Source organism: Coregonus clupeaformis, chromosome 19 (assembly GCF_020615455.1).
Source record: "Coregonus clupeaformis isolate EN_2021a chromosome 19, ASM2061545v1, whole genome shotgun sequence".
Lineage (NCBI taxonomy): Eukaryota > Metazoa > Chordata > Actinopteri > Salmoniformes > Salmonidae > Coregonus > Coregonus clupeaformis.
The window spans coordinates 46,767,997-46,789,701 of record NC_059210.1 but is presented as its reverse complement, the minus strand read 5'-3'; the positions used below and the strand labels follow the sequence as shown (position 1 = coordinate 46,789,701).

The following is a 21,705-nucleotide window of genomic DNA, read 5'->3' as shown; positions in this document are numbered from 1 at the left end:
GTTTCAAGTGTCTCTGGAAGGTGGTCAGTGACTCCACTGTCCTGGCGTCGTGAGGGAGCTTGTTCCATCATTGGGGTGCCAGAGCAGCGAACAGTTTTGACTGGGCTGAGTGGGAACTGTGATTCCGCAGAGGTAGGGGGACCAGCAGGCCAGAGGTGGAAGAACGCAATGTCCTCGTTTAGGTGTAGGGACTGATCAGAGCCTGGTCCTTGCCGTTCTGCCGCCATAGGCGAGACCAAAAAATGGCCTTGATTTCAACGTCCACGCGTCCACGGACATTGATTGTTGGTCTGATCCGGAACAAATCTGAACCAATCATAGGCATCTTTTGGTCTTGCCTAGGGCGGCAGAATGGTAAGGACCGGACCTGACTCAAGTATCACATGAATACACATTAGACATAGCAAAATGTGTAGAATTGCAAGAAAATGAGCTTAAAATGGCAAAATGTTCTCTACACCCCATGACAAAAGGTGTAGAATTGCGGGAAATAAGCTTTAACCCTCTCTGCTTAACCTCTTACAACAAACTCTATGGGCTAAAAATACCTAGCTAAAAAACGTTAGCTGACATTGGCTAGTTGATCTAGACATTTCTGACAAGTTATAAATAGCTTTATTTATTTTTATTTAACCTTTATTTAACCAGGTAAGCCAGTTGAGAACAAGTTCTCATTTACAACTGCGACCTGGCCAAGATAAAGCAAAGCAGTGCGATAAAAACAAACACAGTTACATATGGGGTAAACAAAACATAAAGTCAAAATACAACAGAAAATATATATACAGTGTGTGCGAATGTAGTAAGTTATGGAGGTAAGGCAATAAATAGCCATAGTGCAAAATAGTTACAATTTCGTATTAACACTGGAATGATAGATGTGCAAAAGATGATGTGCAAATAGAGATACTGGGGTGCAAATTAGCAAAATAAATAACAATATGGGGATGAGGTAGTTGGGTGGGCTAATTTCAGAAAGGCTGTGTACAGGTGCAGTTATCGGTAAGCTGCTCTGACAACTGACGCTTAAAGTTAGTGAGGGAGATAAGAGTCTCCAGCTTCAGAGATTTTTGCACTTCGTTCCAGTCATTGGCAGCAGAGAACTGGAAGGAATGGCGGCCAAAGGAGGTGTTGGCTTTGGGGATGACCAGTGAGATATACCTGCTGGAGCGCAGACTACGGGTGGGTGTTGCTATGGTGACCAGTGAGCTAAGATAAGACGGGGATTTGCCTAGCAGTGATTTATAGATGACCTGGAGCCAGTGGGTTTGGCGACGAATATGTAGTGAGGGCCAGCCAACAAGAGCATACAGGTCACAATGGTGGGTAGTATATGGGGCTTTGGTGACAAAACGGATGGCACTGTGATAGACTACATCCAATTTGCAGAGTAGAGTGTTGGATGCTATTTTGTAAATGACATCGCTGAAGTCAAGGATCGGTAGGATAGTCAGTTTTACGAGGGCATCTTTGGCAGCATGAGTGAAGGAGGCTTTGTTGCGAAATAGGAAGCCGATTCTAGATCTAACTTTTGATTGGAGATGCTTAATGTGAGTCTGGAAGGAGAGTTTACAGTCTAACCAGACACCTAGGTATTTGTAGTTGTCCACATACTCTAGGTCAGACCCGCCGACAGTAGTGATTCTAGTGGGGTGGGCGGGTGCAAGCAGCGTTCGGTTGAAGAGCATGCATTTAGTTTTACTAGTGTTTAAGAGCAGTTGGAGGCTACGGAAGGAGTGTTGTATGGCGTTGAAGCTCGTTTGGAGGTTTGTTAAAACAGTGTCCAATGAATGGCCAGATGTATACAAAATGGTGTCGTCCGCATAGAGGTAGATCCGAGCGTCACCAGCAGCAAGAGCGACATCATTGATATACACAGAGAATAGAGTCGGCCTGAGAATTGAACCCTGTGGCACCCCCATAGAGACGGCCAGAGGTCCAGACAACAGGCCCTCCGATTTGACACATTGAACTCTATCTGAGAAGTAGTTGGTGAACCAAGCGAGGCAGTCATTAGAGCATATGACCGCTTGCGGGTACTGCGTGATTTAAGCTGATAAGCCACTCTTTAAGGGCCGCAGAATGAGCAGCGACGGTCCTTGGGTTGTAAACTCTGTGGATTTGGAAAACTAGAGGTGCTCCTGAGTAGAATCGACCCCCCTTTTACTGCGACACAATGTACTGTACAGGATTTTTTTAAAATAACAAATAATAATAATTAGATGTTTTATTGCCACATACATAGGATAGGGTCAGACATATATATATTTTCCTATTATTGAACAAAATTCTAAGTCTGCTAAAATGTCCTCATAAAATGTTACGAATATGGACCATTTGTATTATTTTTATATTTATATCTTCATTGCGGGACTTTTATTTTTAAGGGAAATCGCCGAGGTCACGGCCTTCTTCTTGGTAGTTCTTGCTTATTCTTGCTGGCGGAACGGAGGTCTCAGTGGTTCTGCTACTAGCTACGTAGAAACGGAAGTAACTAGCAATTCGAAAAGAAGTAGCTAGCTAGCTAGCTAGCATCCTCAAACACTTCACATAAAAAATGCCGGAGTTAGCGGTAGAAAATGTGGTTGTCCATCCACTTGTGTTGCTCAGCGTGGTGGATCATTTTAATAGGTATGTAATTAATAATATATCTGTTTGGAAATCACATCCATTCGCTACCTCTTTGCTAGGTTGCCACTTTTTGTACGAGATGATGATGTTGCAGCCAGGCTTAGCTTGCTCGTTAGCTGGCCAGCTAACCTGCTGAGTCAGAAACCCATTTGAAGCTTTGTATTTGTTAGCAATGACAGTAGCATAGCTAGCTAGTTTATTTTGGCTAGTCAATTGTAGTAACAGGCAAATAGCAAGCAACATTAACTGATTAAAAAAAATATGGAAGAATTGAAAAACATCTGTTTAGTCATATCCATAGAGCACAAGCCACAACATCATTATGGATCAGATTAGTTAGCTAGCTAACTTAGCCAGGGATAAAGTACTGTAGTTAGCTTGTTCAGGTGTTCCCAAACTTTCTCCACTCAGGCCCCCCTTCCAGCATTGGGTAACATCCCGCGCCCCCTACGTTTATTTTTATGGGGACAAGCACTGTTTATGACACAAACTGTTTACACCCCTCTTGTTGTCGGAGATAAGGTTTTGCATGTTTAAAGTTTATTTCCTGCAATTCTACTCATTTTGTCATGGGATGCAGAGAACATTTTGCAGTTGCATAGCTCATTTTCTGGCAATTCTATACATTTTGCCATGTCTTTTTATTTTATTTATTTCACCTTTATTTAACCAGGTAAGCCAGTTGAGAACAAGTTCTCATTTACAACTGCGACCTGGCCAAGATGTGTATTCATGTGATATGAGTGACTCAAACATTACAACAAAATCTATGGGCTAAAAAACCTAGCCAAAGAGCGTTAGCTGACATGGGCTAGTTGATCTGGACATTTCTGACAAGTTATAAATAGCTCTCTGAAAACTGATGATGCACTTCCCAATTTCGAAATTGCACCTTGTGCATTCTACTATTACAACTTTCAAGAGTAAGTGGAAAGCCAGACTGAGTCCCCCCTGCGTTTGGGAATCACTGAGCTAGTTAACTAGGTAGCTAGTTATGTTAACTTTCTTAAAGATGCTCTCTCAAGTGTTTGTATAATTTCAGCCAGTAATTTTGAAAGTGGTACTCATGAGCCAAAAGTGGTCCCAGTTTTGTGTACTACATCATCATATTGCGTACATCCATTTCTTATGTTATGTCCTGCACATTTTAAAAATCTAAATATATATATATATGTTTGTTTGTTTTGCAATTCATATATGTTACGAATCCAATTCATACTATATGTTACAATTTTGTTGTGCTTAAGATCCTGGAGTGCATCTTTAAGTTAGTTCCACTAAGACATCCTATGATATTGATTGTGTAAATGTGCTGTTTTGACAGAATAGGGAAAGTAGGCAACCAAAAGCGAGTAGTGGGTGTCCTCCTCGGCTCTTGGCATAAGAAAATCCTTGATGTGTCCAACAGCTTTGCAGGTGAGTTCTTCTCTTTTCATGTACTAATATAACGTGTTTGTTGCTCGTTTATAACATCCTTATTATATTTGTGATAGAACTAAAATAATAATTATGATCACTGAACATTTAGCTATATAGCTATGCCTGTTGTTGGATCCAATATTGATTGTGTTTTTTTCTCCAGTGCCTTTTGATGAGGATGACAAGGATGATTCAGTGTGGTTCCTGGATCATGACTACTTGGAGAATATGTACAACATGTTCAAGAAAGTCAATGGTGAGACCACACACTATACATTATTACAGTTTAACTATATAAATTCAGTCTCATCAACTTCTACATAGTCTGGCTATGAGATTCTTAAACCTTTTCCTTCTCTTCTCTCCAGCCAGAGAGAGGATAGTGGGCTGGTATCACACAGGTCCTAAACTACATAAGAATGATATTGCCATCAATGAACTCATCAAGCAATACTGCACCAATTCAGTAAGTGCTTTCCACCCAGTAAATATTCCACATTAATACCGGTAAGAAATATTTGTCTCATCTCCTGTTGAAATGATTAAATTGTATTGATAATGCAGCAGATAATTAATTGAACATTGACTGTTTGTATGGCACTTTCCCCCTCAGGTATTAGTGATCATTGATGTAAAGCCTAAGGACCTGGGCCTGCCTACAGAAGCCTACTTCTCTGTGGAGGAAATACATGACGTAAGTGGAGCATAATACATGATGTAAGTGGAGCATAATACATGACGTAAGTGGAGCATAATACATGATGTAAGTGGAGCATAATACATGACGTAAGTGGAGCATAATACATGACGTAAGTGGAGCATAATACATGACGTAAGTGGAGCATAGACTTGTTTGAGACTAAATTACAAAATAAGTCAAACCCTGGACCAGCCAACCCTGGGGGATCTGTGCTGATTTTGGACTGGGCATACAAGTGATCACTGTGAAAGAAAGGAAGACGTTTACTCTAAAAGGGTTCTTGTTTCTTCACTCTTCCAGGACGGCACCCCGACCTCCAAAACATTTGAACATGTGACCAGTGAGATTGGAGCCGAGGAGGCAGAGGAGGTAGGCGTGGAGCACCTTCTCAGGTACACATTATTTTTTAACTGGACTTTGCAGACACAACACATTTAATGGATTTTCAATTACAGTTTCATGCTTAACACCACACCGAACAGACTTGCACTAATGTGGACTCTAAACTTGATATATTCTACCCCATCTACAGAGACATCAAGGACACGACAGTGGGTACTCTGTCACAGCGCATCACTAACCAGGTACATGGCCTAAAGGGGCTCAACTCCAAGCTACTGGACATCAGGTCTTACCTGGAGAGAGTGGCTGCAGGAAAGTTGCCCATCAACCACCAAATCATCTACCACCTACAGGACATATTCAACCTGCTTCCTGATGTCAACCTTCTGGTAAGCTGGGGTGTAGTATGGGGGTGGTTTGTGTGGGAGCAAGGGAGCAGGGGGTGGCAGGCATGGTAATCAATATTAGCTTTTTTATTTTGAAAGAGTACACAGACACATTTTAGTTCTCAAATCAAATAAATTCACGTGGGTATGATCTACTACTTCATTACAATGAACAGATAGTCTGGCTTTTTCCACCAGATTTTCCCTGTTTAGTTAATCATAATACACAATGCCCTAATCCTGCCACTTCTCCCTGAAGGAGTTCACAAAGGCCTTCTACCTGAAGACCAACGACCAGATGCTGGTCGTCTACCTGGCGTCCCTCATCCGCTCAGTGGTGGCTCTCCACAACCTCATCAACAACAAGATCTCCAACCGTGATGCTGAGAGGAAGGAGGGACAGGAGAAGGAAGAGGGCAAGAAGGAGAAGAAAGAGGACAAGGAGAAGAAGGAAGAGAAGGAGAAAGGTGACGCCTCATCCAAGAAAGATGAGAAGAAGAAGAAATGAGTGTGCACTATTTGTGTGCGTCTTAAGTCATACCCTATTCCCCTGGATAGTGCACTACTTTTGGCCTGAGCCACATGCGTCTGTGTATGGGTCTAGCTAAAAGTAGTGCTCTATATGGGGGCATGGTGTCATTTGAGACTTGCCCTTTGTCATAACTGGATCTGAATAACTATAGTGCTGAGGGTGACAGGGTGGTTATGTGTGTTGGATGTTCTCTACAATGAGAACATGTTTGTTCTGCACCGTCTGGGCTGTGTTCAGTAGGGCACAACGTTACGGAACCTCAGATAGAAATCCATATTGTAGAACAGACATGCCTCTCTGACATGTGAGGAATCAGGTCAGCTCCATTCTGGTATTTCTATCTACAACGTTCAGTAAATTGCCCCCTCCTGAATGTGACCCTGGTGTTGTGTGTGTGTGTATATATATATATACATGGTTGCCTGGGAGCTGTTATCTTTTGTATGCTGAAAGGAACCTTCAGTTTCTGTATCACTCATTAAAGTAGGGTCATATTAAATAGTTTTTGTTACGTTTCCAATTTGCAAATCTTGTTTTCTTTTGTCCCTTGCCTTTGTTTGGGTGTGTTTTGTTGTACTGTATGATATTTAATGTCATAGAAACACAGGGAGGAGAATTGTGAGGTTATGCAGCCTCGCCTGCAGTCTTGCCTGTCATTTGTGGGGAAGATGCATTCAAGTCTGGTGATGGACTGTATATTATGAATCTCTCACACAACACAGGCTATACCAAGTTAAGAGTGGTTTGATGTTTATTTTTCCATTCGGATTAACTGTAGACAAAGATTATTGACAAAGGACCTATACTGGGTTACTTGATGACACAACCTTTACAGCCAATGAACTAATAGTTTCTGAAGTGCCCTACAATATTTGCACATTATTCATTTAAGAATTCTTCAAGCTCTGTCAAGTTGGTTATTGATCTTTGCTAGACAGCCATTTTCAAGTCTTGCCATGGTTTTTCAAGCTGATTTATGTCACTAGGCCACTCAGGAACATTCAATGTCGTCTTGGTAAGCAACTCCAATGTAGGTTTGGCCTTGTGTTTTAGGTTATTGTCCTGCTGAAATATGAATTTGTCTCCCAGTGTTTGTTGGAAAGCAGACTGAACCAGGTTTTCCTCTATGATTTAGCCTGTGCTTAGCTCTATTCTGTTTCTTTTTATCCTAAAAAACTCCTTGCAGATGACAAGCATACCCATAACATGATGCAGTCACCACCATGCTTGAAAATATGAAGAGTGGTACTCAGTGATTTTTTTTATTGGATTTGCCCCAAACATAACGCTTTGTATTCAAGACAAAAAGTTCATTTCTTTGCCACATTTTTTGCAGTTTTACTTTAGTGCCTTTTTGCAAACAGGACGCATGTTTTTGAATATTTTTTCTTCTGTACAAGCTTCCTTTTCGCTGTTATTTAGGTTAGTATTGTGGAGTAACTACAATGTGGTTGACGCCTCTGCGTTTATTATGATCATCCTTGTCATGACGCAGCACTAGGCTAGTATGGCGAAGAAGCGTTTCTACATAGATTTGGATGTGTAGATTTATATTCTAACATACAGTAAAATAACGGTAGGTATGGTTTATTGTACGACAAACTGCGCAATTACTTTCACACTAGTAGCTAATTCGAAAATTGTACCATGTGTTGATAAAACAAGTTTACTGGAGAACGGAGACCAAGTAGAGACTTTTGGACAAGGTGGATAATTGTATAATATAAGGCAGTTTATTCAGAGGTAAAGATATCTGAGAATAGCGTGCACGGACCCGTTCGTCAATCTCGTAGGGAGATATCTGAGAGAGAGCCCCTAAACATTGTGTGCTGACATTTTATACAATAAAATAAAGTAGGTTGATTCTAGTAGTTCTGATCTTCTGATTGGTCCTGATGAGTTGGTCGAGGTCACCTCCATTGCATTGGCTCTGAGTCGGGTTCTCTGTCTTCAGATGTTCAGCCTAAGAGAAGGGGGTTTTTGTGTGTGTGTGTGCTTAACAATGATGATGTGTGTGTGTGTGTGTGCGTGTGTGTATGTGTGTGTGTGTGTGTATGTGTGTGTATGTTTAACAATGATGATGTGTGTGTGTGTGTGTGCGTGTGTGTATGTGTGTGTGTGTGTGTATGTGTGTGTATGTTTAACAATGATGATGTGTGTGTGTGTGTGTATATGTGTGTGTGTGTGGGGGTGTGTGTGTGTATGTCCTCAGAGCAAGAAGTCGTGAGTTGGGAGAACTGAGAGACCTATGGCGTGGGTGTTGTCCATAGCCACCTGCTGATAAGGCCGACAAGATAGAAGTCTCTTGTGTATTGTATTAAATACAAAGGCCCAACACAAGATGGGTCATGCACAAGATTTTAGTCAGACCAAGCTATAACATTATATATATTTACTACGACACATGCAATCTATGGTATGCAACGAGGAATACGGCGGTAGGCTATTATAAAATGTGCAGCAACTCAGGGTGCGTCAGGTAAATCAGATTTTGGTCGGTGGTAAAATTGATTGTGACGTCAGGGTTTAAAACCCCAGGGGAGGGAGAGCATCGCATGGTAAAGTAGGCGAGGAAGAGCGAGCACGAGAGACGCACCACCCACCAACATTCTTTTTCCCTATTGATCAGGGTATGACTCCTCAAATATCATCCTAGTGAGGAGGAGTGAACAGCAAGAGCGGTGATATGGCCTATATCCAGGTAAGGTGTACCCTGTCCCTATGCTATATTTGTAATGTCAGTCAGATCCCTCGTCTTGCTCTGGGCAGAATGGTAATCTGCAGAATGAACGTTTCTGAGTTACGTGTCGGAGTGTGGTTTCATAACGTCATCGGTATTGCGGGACATGTGTGAATACATCACTGGCGTGTTACTTAGTTGGTAGTTTACATTATTTCATAATTCGGCAGTCTGTCAGACCTAGTAGGCTATGGAGTCCTAAAAGCAGATCGCACGTCTCACCCACAAACACGTGGTTTAAAGGAAGCTTAAACGTTGCCAGGGCGCCTGGCTCCTATGTGTGAGTGTTTCAGTTTGCAACGACGTTTGGTCACCTCAATTGCACGTTTCTGTACCATCATTTCCTAAATGTGTTTGATCTCTTTGCTCCTTCAGATACCTGATGATGAGAAGGGGTATGAGTTGGACCTCTTCTGTGTCCCCAAACACTATGAGGAGGATTTAGACCGGGTCATCATCCCTCATGGACTGATCATGGACAGGTAAGTCAAACCATCACCACTGGACTGGCACTCTTTGGACCTGGGTAGGCTACTGTACTATAGCATCATAATTACACACTTTCCTATTCCCTTGTGGAGTAAATCAGAACTTTACGTTTGTACCAATTCCTCTATGCCTCCATTGTTTTCTTAATTTACCCATGGTTGCTAAGGTATTTTGTTGGATAGTGCTCACCAACATTTGTTAGACAAATCAGTGTTAGGCATCTAGACCAGCAGTGATGTATTGTACTAGTGTATAGCCATCATCAATTTGCATTGCAGACATGGAGAAGGCAAGCAGCAGCTTTATGAATGAAACACACTGGCAGTCGGATACCCTGTTGTAGAATCCCATGTTAAACCCTGTTATGAATAGTAGGACTCCAACCAGATCATTTGATTTGACCCAGTCAGCAACTTTTCAGCCAGTTTTCCACACATGGCCAATACTAGCCTTAAACCATGATGTTCTGACTGACCAGATCACAAACCAACTGAAGATTGATTGATGAGCCTGCACAGAAATGACAGGTCCCATGCCATTGTATCTCCCTCTCTCCTGTCATTTTTATCCTCCTCTATCTGTTCCTTCTCTCGCTCTCTAGGACTGAGCGCCTGGCTCGTAATATAGTCCGTGACATGGGGGGACACCATATAGTAGCACTGTGTGTTCTCAAAGGAGGTTATACATTCTTTGCCGACCTGCTGCACTACATCAAGGCCCTAAATCAGAACAGCGAGAAGTCTGTCCCGTTGACTGTGGATTTCATTAGGCTAAAGAGCTATTGTGTAAGTGAACCACTCCACGTTTCTCTCACTCTCCTTCAATAGCCTCCAATGCTGTAAGAAAGATGACAATCTTTGTATGTAAGCAATGCAGCCGTTGCTTATTCTGGGTGTATTGTTGCTGGAGAAGTTTGTGTGTTTAGCCAACCCCTGTATTATCTGTTGTCATGCCACAAGGGTTGGCTTAATCACAATGTGATCTGCTACTAGACTCTGATCTGATGCATGAGCAAATAACACTGCAATTGGACAACACTGTTATTTTAATGTATTACTAGATCACCTTATGATTATTTGACCATCACCCTCTTCCTGGGTGAGATGTGTAGTTTTACTGATGTGTGTGTGTGTGTGTATTGTCCACAGAATGACCAGTCTACAAACATTGTCAAAGTTATCGGAGGGGACGAGCTCTCTACTCTAACAGGGAAGGTGAGATTTGATTGCTTGCCATAACCACTGATAAAATATTGTAGATCTTAGGAGTGAAGTTGTAATCTTTTTACCAATGAGGCTCTGTATTTTTGTTTAATTATTCGATTTTTTGTTATGGACATATTGATCTACAGTATATTTGTGATCAATTGTTTTCTAATTTCCTTTGCAGAATGTTTTGATAGTTGAGGTAAGACCATTTCCCTGTGTCTTTCTAGGACTTACTCTGAATATTCAATCTCTCTAAATGTTAAAACTGCTGTACATAAATGTGTGGAGCACACTAGCTCTCACATGAACCATAGCTATATGACCAGGGTGCAAATCACATTCACTAATGGGTGTACCCTAAAAGTAGTGGGCTGGACCATCGCTATGGTTGTCCACATTAATATTTTATTGCTTGCCTTGAATTGTTGTTGGACTTCCTTGCACCCCTTAAATTGAAACCCCTTATGCAGCGGTATCTGTCCTGCTGATGTGTTTAGGACATTGTGGAGACGGGGAGGACTATGGAGACACTGCTATCACTGCTGAGTGAATGCAATCCAAAGATGGTCAAAGTGGTCAGGTGAGAACCAATGTATTAAGCACACAGTACTCTTTTCTCCCATATAGAAGTGCTGTGTAGCCCTGATTTAGACAGAGAAGTGGTTCAGCTCAGAATGTCAGTCTCTTTGACTGCATTTACACAGGCGGCCCAATTCTGATAATTTTTTCACTAATTGGTATTTTGACCAATTGGATCAGCTCTAAAAAAAAATACAAAAATCTAATATGAAAATATCTGGTGTGATTGGTCAAAAGACCAATTAGTGGGAAAAAAATATCAGAATAGGGCTGCCTGTGTAAACGCAGCCTTTGTCGATCTAGACAGCACTATTAATGACCGCACTCTCCATCTACCGTAATGCACTCTCCCCTTAAGCACTGATTTAGAGATGTTATGTGACTGGAGCAGATTAAGCGTTCATCTATGTACCATACTGTTAACTGAACTGTGGAGGGACGGGATATTCCTCTGCTATGGAAGGGACTATTTGACTCTAGTTTAGGTTGTAGATGGCTGTGTTCTTGAGTGCATTGTAGCTATGCTATGTTATTGAGAACAATGCAAGGCCATTGAGTGGATTATATTGTTTGCTGTGTCATTGAGATTGCTGAAGACCATGTCATTGAGAGCATTGCATGCCATGCCATTAAGAGCATGGTTTGCATAGAGATCCTATTCATTTCTGTGCTTGTATGCATTGTAATTTCAGCCTTCTAGTCAAGAGAACACCAAGGAGCTCAGGATACAGACCAGACTGTGAGTTCTGCCGTGTTTTGTGTGCGTGTCATGCGTGCCTTCCCACCGTTGATACACTACTGTACTAGAAAGAGCCTCAGCTGGTAGAGCACGGCGCTTGTAACGCCAAGGTAGTGGGTTCGATCCCCGGGACCACCCATACACAAAAATGTATGCACGCATGACTGTAAGTCGCTTTGGATAAAAGCGTCTGCTAAATGGTATATTATACAGTGGGGGGGAAAAAGTATTTAGTCAGCCACCAATTGTGCAAGTTCTCCCACTTAAAAAGATGAGGCCTGTAATTTTCATCATAGGTACACGTCAACTATGACAGACAAAATGAGAGAAAAAAATCCAGAAAATCACATTGTAGGATTTTTTATGAATTTATTTGATAATTATGGTGGAAAATAAGTATTTGGTCAATAACAAAAGTTTCTCAATACTTTTATATACCCTTTGTTGGCAATGACACAGGTCAAACGTTTTCTGTAAGTCTTCACAAGGTTTTCACACACTGTGAAGACGAGGGGCATTGCGTTCATCCACCTCTGGCCTGCTGGCTCCCCTACCTCTGCTGAAGCACAGTTCCCGCTCAGCCCAGTCAAAACTGTTCGCTGCTCTGGCACCCCAATGGTGGAACAAGCTCCCTCACGACGCCAGGACAGCGGAGTCACCCACCACCTTCCGGAGACATTTGAAACCCCACCTCTTTAAGGAACACCTGGGATAGGATCAAGTAATCCTTCTAACCCCACCCCACCAAAAAAATAATAATAATTGTAAAGTGGTTATCCCACTGGCTATAAGGTGAATGCACCAATTTGTAAGTCGCTCTGGATAAGAGCATCTGCTAAATGATGTAAATGTAAAATTTTGGCCCATTCCTCCATGCAGATCTCCTCTAGAGCAGTGATGTTTTGGGGCTTCCATTGGGCAACACAGACTTTCAACTCCCTCCAAAGATTTTCTATGGGGTTGAGATCTGGAGACTGGCTAGGCCACTCCAGGACCTTGAAATGCTTCTTACGAAGCCACTCCTTCGTTGCCCGGGCGGTGTGTTTGGGATCATTGTCATGCTGAAAGACCCAGCCACGTTTCATCTTCAATGCCCTTGCTGATGGAAGGAGGTTTTCACTCAAAATCTCACGATACATGGCCCCATTCTTTCCTTTACACGGATCAGTCGTCCTGGTCCCTTTGCAGAAAAACAGCCCCAAAGCATGATGTTTCCACCCCCATGCTTCACAGTAGGTATGGTGTTCTTTGGATGCAACTCAGCATTCTTTGTCCTCCAAACACGACGAGTTGAGTTTTTACCCAAAAGTTATATTTTGGTTTCATCTGACCATATGACATTCTCCCAATCCTCTTCTGGATCATCCAAATGCACTCTAGCAAACTTCAGACAGGCCTGGACATGTACTGGCTTAAGCAGGGGGACACGTCTCGCACTGCAGGATTTGAGTCCCTGGCGGCGTAGTGTGTTACTGATGGTAGGCTTTGTTACTTTGGTCCCTGCTCTCTGCAGGTCATTCACTAGGTCCCCCCGTGTGGTTCTGGGATTTTTGCTCACCGTTCTTGTGATCATTTTGACCCCACAGGGTGAGATCTTGCGTGGAGCCCCAGATCGAGGGAGATTATCAGTAGTCTTGTATGTCTTCCATTTCCTAATAATTGCTCCCACAGTTGATTTCTTCAAACCAAGCTGCTTACCTATTGCAGATTCAGTCTTCCCAGCCTGGTGCAGGTCTACAATTTTGTTTCTGGTGTCCTTTGACAGCTCTTTGGTCTTGGCCATAGTGGAGTTTGGAGTGTGACTGTTTGAGGTTGTGGACAGGTGTCTTTTATACTGATAACAAGTTCAAACAGGTGCCATTAATACAGGTAACGAGTGGAGGACAGAGGAGCCTCTTAAAGAAGAAGTTACAGGTGTGTGAGTGCCAGAAATCTTGCTTGTTTGTAGGTGACCAAATACTTATTTTCCACCATAATTTGCAAATAAATTCATAAAAAAATCCTACAATGTGATTTTCTGGAGAAAAAATTCTCCATTTGTCTGTCATAGTTGACGTGTACCTATGATGAAAATTACAGGCCTCTCATCTTTTTAAGTGGGAGAACTTGCACAATTGGTGGCTGACTAAATACTTTTTTCCCTCCACTGTATAATAGTTATATTTTTCGCATGAGATTAATATGCGTATCTAAAAATCTACTTTGAATGTGTAGGTCAACATGGTACTCTAGTACTAGTATTCTACACACACACATGGTTAGTGATTTATGTCATGCTTTTAAGTCAGTTGGATAAGCTTTTTAAGATGGTTTTGCAAGGACAGCTGTTGTTTACCTTTGACCTGCTCTGTGACCCTTGCAGCTAAAGGGTCAACCCCAGTCACAGACAACAGGAGTCAACCAGCTAACCTCCAGAGATGGAAAAGAGCAACATACTTTATATCTGTGTTAATGTTATGTAATGCTAATGCAAAACTCATCCCATAAGATCTTTTGATACTGCTAACTTAATACTACACAGCAAGATGTATAACTGTTACATGTAGCTTAGTATTGTATTGTGCAGTGAATTATGTCCGTCTCTGTATTTTGTCAGACATCGGGTTTGAGGTGCCTGATTCGTTCCTGGTGGGATATGCCCTGGACTACAATGAGTACTTCAGAGATCTCAGTGTAAGTTGGCTGCATTGGAGATGATCCTGATATTCTGTTATATTCTCGATCTGAGATTCAGCATGTCAAAACCTAGTGAAAGACATACACTGAGTGTACAAAACATTAGGAACACCTTCCTAATATTGAGTTGGACCCCCTTTTGCCCTCAGAACAGCCTCAATTGGTCAGGGAATGGACTCTACAAGGTGTCGAAAGTGTTCAACACGGATGCTGGCCCATGTTGACGCCAATGCTTCCCACAGTTGTCAAGTTGGCTGGATGTCCTTTAGGTGGTGGACCATTCTTGATATACACGGGAAACTGTTGAGTGTGAAAAACCCAGCAGCGTTGCAGGTCTTGACACACTCAAACCGGTGCGCCTGACACCTACTTTTGTCTTGCACATTCACCGTCTGAATGGCACACATACACAATCCATGTCTCAATTGTCTCAAGGCTTGAAAATCCTTCTTTAACCTGTCTTTTCCCCTTCATCTACTCTGATTGAAGTAGAACATGTGACATCAATAAGGGATCATAGCTTTCACCTGGTCAGTCTGACATGGAAATAGCAGTTGTTTTGTACACCCAGTGTACTTATGAGGAGTCAGTTTAATAAAGTATGTTGTTGGTGTATTCTTTCTACACACACACACACTTTACCATGTGTTTTTGCTCTGTGCAGCACATCTGTATACTGAACGAGAACGCAAAGGAGAAGTACAAAGTGTGAGCTGAGGCAATGGACAGATAAATGAAGGGAGACTAGGACCACTGTGATGATCCTGAGCTTTTTAGGGTTCTGAACCTTATTTATTTTTCTATGTATGAAACCTACTTAATGTGAACACATGGATTGTGAATTCAGTTTGCAAGATGCTCTTCCAGAAAACAAATGTATTGAATTCATATTTTTGTTCCCCTGGAAGGAATGGGATGAGATATCTTTTTAAGTAGAGGACTCATGTAAAGATAGTTATGGGAGAACTTATTTTATTTAGATTTCTTATTATATATTAAATTGGGGCTTTGGATGCCTCTGATTTATGTTAGTAATGGTGAATATTGATTTCATTATGTTGCTTAATACAATCCACAGGGTCTCAGGCGACTACATATCCACAGTAAAATCTATGTGAGTCAAGCCATGTACTGCATGTATCAGACAGTTTTACTGCATCGTACAAACCAATTATGCTGTTTAGCTCATATCCCATGCAAAGACAGGCCTGGAATGTAATGTAACAATTTTCTTTAATAATGGCAATGTTTTCATTCACCAAGGACATTGACATCAACATTAAAATAGTATTGTTGTTAATGTTAAACTTGTTTATTCGTGTGTGTGTGGAGAGAGATGCCTTTCATGGATTGACTTTAAAGAAAAGAGAAATCGGCACACTGCTCTTGTTTTTTTTATTGAAGCTTTTAAGGCGAAGAGGCAGACATACATAGCCGCGGGAAGCAGGGGTGCTGATATAATATGATTAACATTTTGAAAAAAAAATCACTAAAGTAGTGCACTAGTATTAACTGACCGATATAGACTTCTGTAGTATGGGCAAAAACATTGAGACATCTAGTGGTTTGTGATGATGTGGCTCAGTTGGTAGAGCATGGCACTTGCACTACTAGAGTTGAGGGTTCGATTCCCACGGGGGAGCAGTATGAAAATGTATGCACTCACTACTGTAAATTGCTCTACTAAAATGTAAAAGGAATTAATAGACCATTTCAGGTTACACTTAGAAATAAGTTGCATTTGCAAAGTATTTCAAGAAACTGGAAAACATATCAAGCAAGTACTTTTTTATATTCCACAAGGATTATCAGATTAACTGTTTTGAACAGACAACTATCAGACTCAAGTTACAAATGCTGGTAAACACTCAAATACATGTAGTTTAAATGTTTTCACAAAAGTAGTGCACTGGGCCTTTACTCGTCCTGTATTAGAGGACCAATATAGACATCTTCAGCACAGGCATTTTTCCGGATCGCAGGACCCCCACCCCCAAACTACTTCCCGCGGCGCATAAACTGCATAAAAAACAGTGCCTTTAGCAAGATCCGTGTGTAGGTTTCTATTTTCTTAAATTATTATTGTTACCATGCACCTGCAACACGATAACTCAGATGTGCGAGTGCCTTTGAATTATGGATTGACTTTAAAAAGGGTTGCTAGATTGTGATTAATTTCAGGGCAGTTATTTTAGGTGTTCATTTGAGGCACAACTGCGCAACATGTCCGTGCAAAACATAGAGCTTATCATTTTCCAAGATGTTGGTCTCTAGTTCCCCACTAGGTGGAGTTGCCGTACATGTTCTTTATCCTGAAGGGACTCGCTTCCGTGGCTACTCCCACCTCCAGTAGTTGATCTAGAAGTGTTGGAGAGACTACAGAAAGATAGGGAGGGTGTTGATCCATCTGATTTGTTTAAGAGACGTCTGGATACTGTGTATCGGGATTTTGTGGCCATTTACACAGATGGTTCAAAAGATCAAAGGACAGGACGTACTGGGTCAGCATTTGTAGTGCAGGAATGTGGGGTGGAAGTCAGGAAACGTATTACAGATCATCTGGCTGTATATATGGCGGAGCTGATGGCCATACTGTTGGCCTTTCATTGGGTGGAGGAAGTCAAACAAGACAGTAGTTATTTGCTCTGATTCATGTGCAGTGTTAATGAGTCTCCAGTCCTTTAGCTCACGTAGCAGACAAGACCTGCTTTATGAGGTGCTACAAACCCCACCCCATACTTGGGTCCAGCCCATGTGGGGGTGGAGGGGAACGAGGCAGTAGATGAACAGGCTAAACAAGCACTTAGTAGTGGGGATGTTGAAGTTACAATGAGCAAGGCAGAGGCAAAAATACATATATACAGTGATGGTGCAGAGATGGCAGGAGCCGTGGAATATAGATAATAAGGGAAGGCATTTTTTTCAAGTACAGAGGAAAGGGGAGGGGAGGACGGCAGGAAGGGACAGAAGAGAGAAGGCTATTTTTACAAGATTATGGGTGGGACACAGCCAGTTGAATAAGACATTAAATGTGATAGGAAAGCATCCAACAGGAAAGTGTGATTATTGTCAGGAAACAGAGACCATGGAGCATGTATACGGGGGGCCAGTATGAAAAAAAAAAGTATGCACTCACTAACTGTAAGTCGCTCTGGATAAGAGCGTCTGCTAAATGACGTAAATGTAAATGTATTGCTACAGTGTGGGCAGTATCAGAGGGAAAGAGAGAGGATGAGATCTAGTATGAGGGAGAAGGGGATACAGGAAATTAGTTTAAAGAGTATATTGAGTAGAACGTCATTAGATATAGTCTCAAATATTTTGTTATCTTTTTTAAGAGCAACGGGGCTGGCAGGTAGGATTTAGTTTATCCGTCTCTGGCCCACACACCAGTACAGTAGGTGGCAGTAATGCACCATAACGTTGGATGCCAACCGCCGATAAACCCCACTGAAGACGAAGAAGACTCGCTTCCGCATGCAAGTACTGTAGCCTAATGTCAAGTGGAAGCATTGTAGCGACAACAACGATAGTTTTTGCACAGCAGGTGCCTGTCCGAAGAAAATATTTAATATTGGGATAGTATTGACATAGGTCGGCAGCAGGGTTATAGCATTCGGAAGAGTTTCTCCTGTACAGCAATAACAAACTCGAGGTATATTTTATAACAAAAACAAGGTAGGCTACTGGTATGTTTCACTGTGAGGTCTTTGCCTCTGTTTGGGGATATTGTTGACATTCAGGATGGACCTAAAAGAAAAGACAGCTGCCATATTGAAGCAGTATGAAGTCGGGAGCAGATTCTCCTACTTGCCTGTCCTGCCCAAAGCCTCCGTGTTGATACCGCTGTTTGTGAGGGACGGAGAGGTACACATGCTGATGACTCTACGCTCCCAAGAGGTCAGTAATATGGCTCTCCCTAACTCCCTAGTTTAACCACTTTACCTGAACTATTCTGTAATGAATTCTCAGGCCTACAGTTTTGCCATTGAACATACAAAATTGTGTTATGAACATTGAAACCATTAATACAAAAGACATGACAGTGTTACATCCAAAAGTGTGAAAGTGTCCACTGTATTTATAAACATAGCCTTTGATCTTTGTGCGTTAACACGCGTGAGTGTTAACGCACAACATTGGGATGTGTGAAATTTACTCCTCAGTAGTGATGGGTCGTTCGCGAACGAACGGCTCTTTTTGGTGAACGTTGGGAACCGAATTGCATCGGTGAAAGAGCCGTTTATTTGGCTATCTGATTTGCATACTGCTGGTACTGCTTTTTGAACTCAAAACAACGTTTTTCGGCAGATAAGTTACAAAATAATTAGCTAAAGAGCGTCAATCCTCACTGCAGAAACAATAAATAGTGGGGAGAGCGAGTCAATCTGGTCCACGCTGATTTTTTTCAGTGCAGGCCATCTAATAATTTGGCCAGGTAAAACAATTATTTGAACGTGCATTTCACGATCTGACACAATGGTAGCCAAACTTTTGGCCTTTACATTGTAGAATAGCAACATTTTCTTTCATGGTTCTAGGTCTATTTAAGTATTTTGAACAAAGATTTGTTTGGGAGCCAAATGAGCCGTCGTGTGAGTGTGGCGCTGACTGGTAAACTTCAAATCAAATGTTATTTGCCACATGCTTCGTAAACAACAGGTGTAGACTGACAGTGAAATGCTTACTTACGGCCCTTTCCAACAATGCAGAGAAAGAAAGTAGATCAATAATAGAAAAGTAAAACAGGTAATAATAAATACACAATGAGTAACGATAACTTGGCTATATACACAGGGTACCAGTACCTAGTCGATGTGCAGGAGGACGAGGTAGATGTGTACATATAACTAGGAATAAAGTGTCAGATAATAAACAAACAGTAGCAGCAGTGTATGTGATGAGTAAAAAAAGTTAGTGCAAAGGGGGTCAATGCAGATAGTTAACCAAATAGCTACCCGGACAAACTATTTAGCAGTCTTATGGCTTGGGGGTAGAAGCTGTTCAGGGTCCTGTTGGTTCCAGACTTGGTGCATCGGTACTGCTTGCCATGCAGTAGCAGAGAGAACTGTCTATGACTTGGGTGGCTGAAGTTAGAAAATGTTTAGGGCCTTCCTCTGACACTGCCTGATGTAGAGGTCCTGGACGGCAGGGAGCTCGGCCCCAGTGTTGTACATGGCCGTACGCACTACCCTCTGTTGCGCCTTGCGGTCGGATGCCAAGCAGTTGCCATACCAAGTGGTGATGCAGCCAGTCAAGATGCTCTCAATGGTGCAGCTGTAGAACTTTTTTAGGAAATATTTTCAGCCTCCTGAGGGGGTAAAGGCATTGTCGTGCCCTCTTAACAACTTTGTTGGTGTGTGTGGACCATGATAGATCCTTAGTGATGTGGAAACCGAGGAGATTGAAGCTCTCGACCCACTCCACTACAGCCCCCTTGATGTGAATGGGGGTGTGCTTGGCTCTCCGTTTCCTGTTGTCCACAATCAGCTCCATTGTCATGCTAAAGTTGAGGGAGGTCTCTAACCTCCTCCCTATAGGCTGTCTCATCGTCATCAGTGATCAGTCCTACTACCACCATCGTGTCGTCTGCAAACCTAATGATGGTGTTGGAGTCGTGCATGGCCACGCAGTCATGGGTGAACAAGAAGTACAGGAGGTGACTAAGCATGCACCCCTGAGCTGCCCCCGTGTTGAGGGTCAGCATGGCGGATGTGTTGTTGCCTACCCTCACAACTTGGGGGCAGCCCATCATGAAGTCCAGGATCCAGTTGCAGAGGGAGGGGTCCTTAGCTTAGTGATGAGCTTGGAGGGCACTATGGTGTTGAATGCTGAGCTGTAGTCAATTAACAGCATTCTCATATAGGTGTTCCTCTTATCCAGGTGGGAAAGGGCTGTGTGGATTGCAATAGAGATTGCGTCATCTGTGGATATGTTGGGGAGGTATGCAAATTGGGGCCTGACGCTTCAGGAGGGCACTGACGTGTGCTAGCAAGGCAGACGTCCTGGGTTTGTGCCAGGTATGGGCCGAATCGGGAGGAAGTGGTACTCGCTAAGCAAGCAGCATGATGTCCTTTACACAAGCAAACAAAATGGAATGGTGTACAACTCGCTCTTTGTCTCTCTCTCTCTCTCTGTGCTGCAGCTGAGGACCAACGCAGGCGAGGTGTGTTTCCCAGGTGGGAAGAGGGATCCGAGGGACAGGGATGATGTGGACACGGCTCTGAGAGAGGCAGAGGAGGAGATAGGCCTTCCTCCTGACCAGGTGGACGTGGTCTGCACACTCTTCCCCGTTATGAACAAGGTACACATGGGGAGAGGTTGCTTTTACATGAAATGTTTCAAAATGGACGCTGATGATTTCTCAACTGCCCCACTATCATGGTGTAACAGGATTCAATAGGATTCTAGTCCTGGAGAACTATAAAAAAAAACTGCTAATAGCATAATTAGACCATAATTAGCTGAATCAGGTGTTTTATTGAATCAAGTTGGATAAAAATCCTGTACACCAAGTAACTCAATGACCGAAGTTGGAGAACCCTGCCCAGTATAGTACAGTATATTTTGGTATTAGATATTGTCAATAGATTATAGGCCATACTTCTAGTCAGAGATATTCATACTTTCTCCTCTCCCCTCTCTTCCACATATTTTATCTTCTCTCTTTTCTCCCCTTAATTCCCCTCGCCCCTCTCTATTCTCTTCTCTCTCCCTCCTCTCTCTCGCTCTGTAGAGTGGTCTGTTGGTGACTCCAGTGGTGGGATTCATTGAGGCCTCATTCTCTCCTCGCCCAAACCCAGCCGAGGTCAGCGCTGTGTTCACTGTCCCCCTGGAGTTCTTCACTAGAGAGATAGACCACTCATCCTACAGCGCCCCTGGAATTGCTGGCCTGCTCCACAGTTTCCAGTTTCCGGACTCTGAATCAGGCAGCCACTATCAGATATGGGGCCTGACTGCCATTTTGGCTATACTGGTCTCTGTCCTAGCCCTCAGGAAAAAGCCAGAGTTTGAGACTGGTTTTGACTCTGATGACCCGGTATCTTTCTTCCAACACAATCTAAACAAGAGGATCAGTAAACTATGACAGATAAATGTTTTGACATTTTAACCAGATCATTATATAATGTAATGATAGTGAGAGCATATTTTTCCCTAAAACGTTGTAAATGTAATTGTTCTGCCAACTGTAAATGTGGAATTATGTGCAATACCTACAGTCTTTACAAAAATCGAACGAAAAAAATAAATACTTTGAATGTAA

The 21,705-nt window shown here is 42.4% G+C and overlaps 3 protein-coding genes across 4 annotated transcripts; all 3 read left to right on the top strand.

Annotated features, from left to right (window-relative positions):
- Positions 1 to 2,452: 2,452 nt before the first annotated feature.
- On the top strand, positions 2,453 to 6,525 carry LOC121531412 (26S proteasome non-ATPase regulatory subunit 7). The gene is made up of 8 exons (XM_041836650.1): positions 2,453 to 2,631; positions 3,956 to 4,047; positions 4,214 to 4,306; positions 4,419 to 4,516; positions 4,664 to 4,744; positions 5,051 to 5,142; positions 5,283 to 5,481; positions 5,738 to 6,525. The coding sequence occupies exons 1-8, from the start codon at positions 2,558 to 2,560 to the stop codon at positions 5,984 to 5,986; spliced, it is 978 nt and encodes a 325-aa protein (XP_041692584.1). The 5' UTR covers positions 2,453 to 2,557; the 3' UTR covers positions 5,987 to 6,525.
- Positions 6,526 to 7,410: 885 nt separating this feature from the next.
- LOC121531411 (hypoxanthine-guanine phosphoribosyltransferase) lies at positions 7,411 to 15,748 on the top strand. 2 transcript variants are annotated; one of them, XM_041836649.2, is made up of 10 exons: positions 7,411 to 7,586; positions 8,640 to 8,711; positions 9,126 to 9,232; positions 9,841 to 10,024; positions 10,388 to 10,453; positions 10,629 to 10,646; positions 10,945 to 11,027; positions 11,719 to 11,765; positions 14,362 to 14,438; positions 15,106 to 15,748. In XM_041836649.2, the coding sequence occupies exons 2-10, from the start codon at positions 8,697 to 8,699 to the stop codon at positions 15,151 to 15,153; spliced, it is 645 nt and encodes a 214-aa protein (XP_041692583.1). In that variant the 5' UTR covers positions 7,411 to 7,586; positions 8,640 to 8,696; the 3' UTR covers positions 15,154 to 15,748. The 2 variants fall into 2 exon arrangements, with proteins under 2 accessions (XP_041692583.1, XP_045061097.1); XM_045205162.1 differs by lacking the exon at positions 7,411 to 7,586 and having other exon boundaries at positions 8,567 to 8,711.
- Positions 15,749 to 17,900: 2,152 nt separating this feature from the next.
- Positions 17,901 to 21,705, top strand: nudt7 (nudix (nucleoside diphosphate linked moiety X)-type motif 7). The gene is made up of 3 exons (XM_041836648.2): positions 17,901 to 18,341; positions 20,587 to 20,745; positions 21,178 to 21,705. Exons 1-3 carry the CDS (start codon positions 18,186 to 18,188, stop codon positions 21,526 to 21,528), a joined length of 666 nt encoding a protein of 221 aa, XP_041692582.1. The 5' UTR covers positions 17,901 to 18,185; the 3' UTR covers positions 21,529 to 21,705.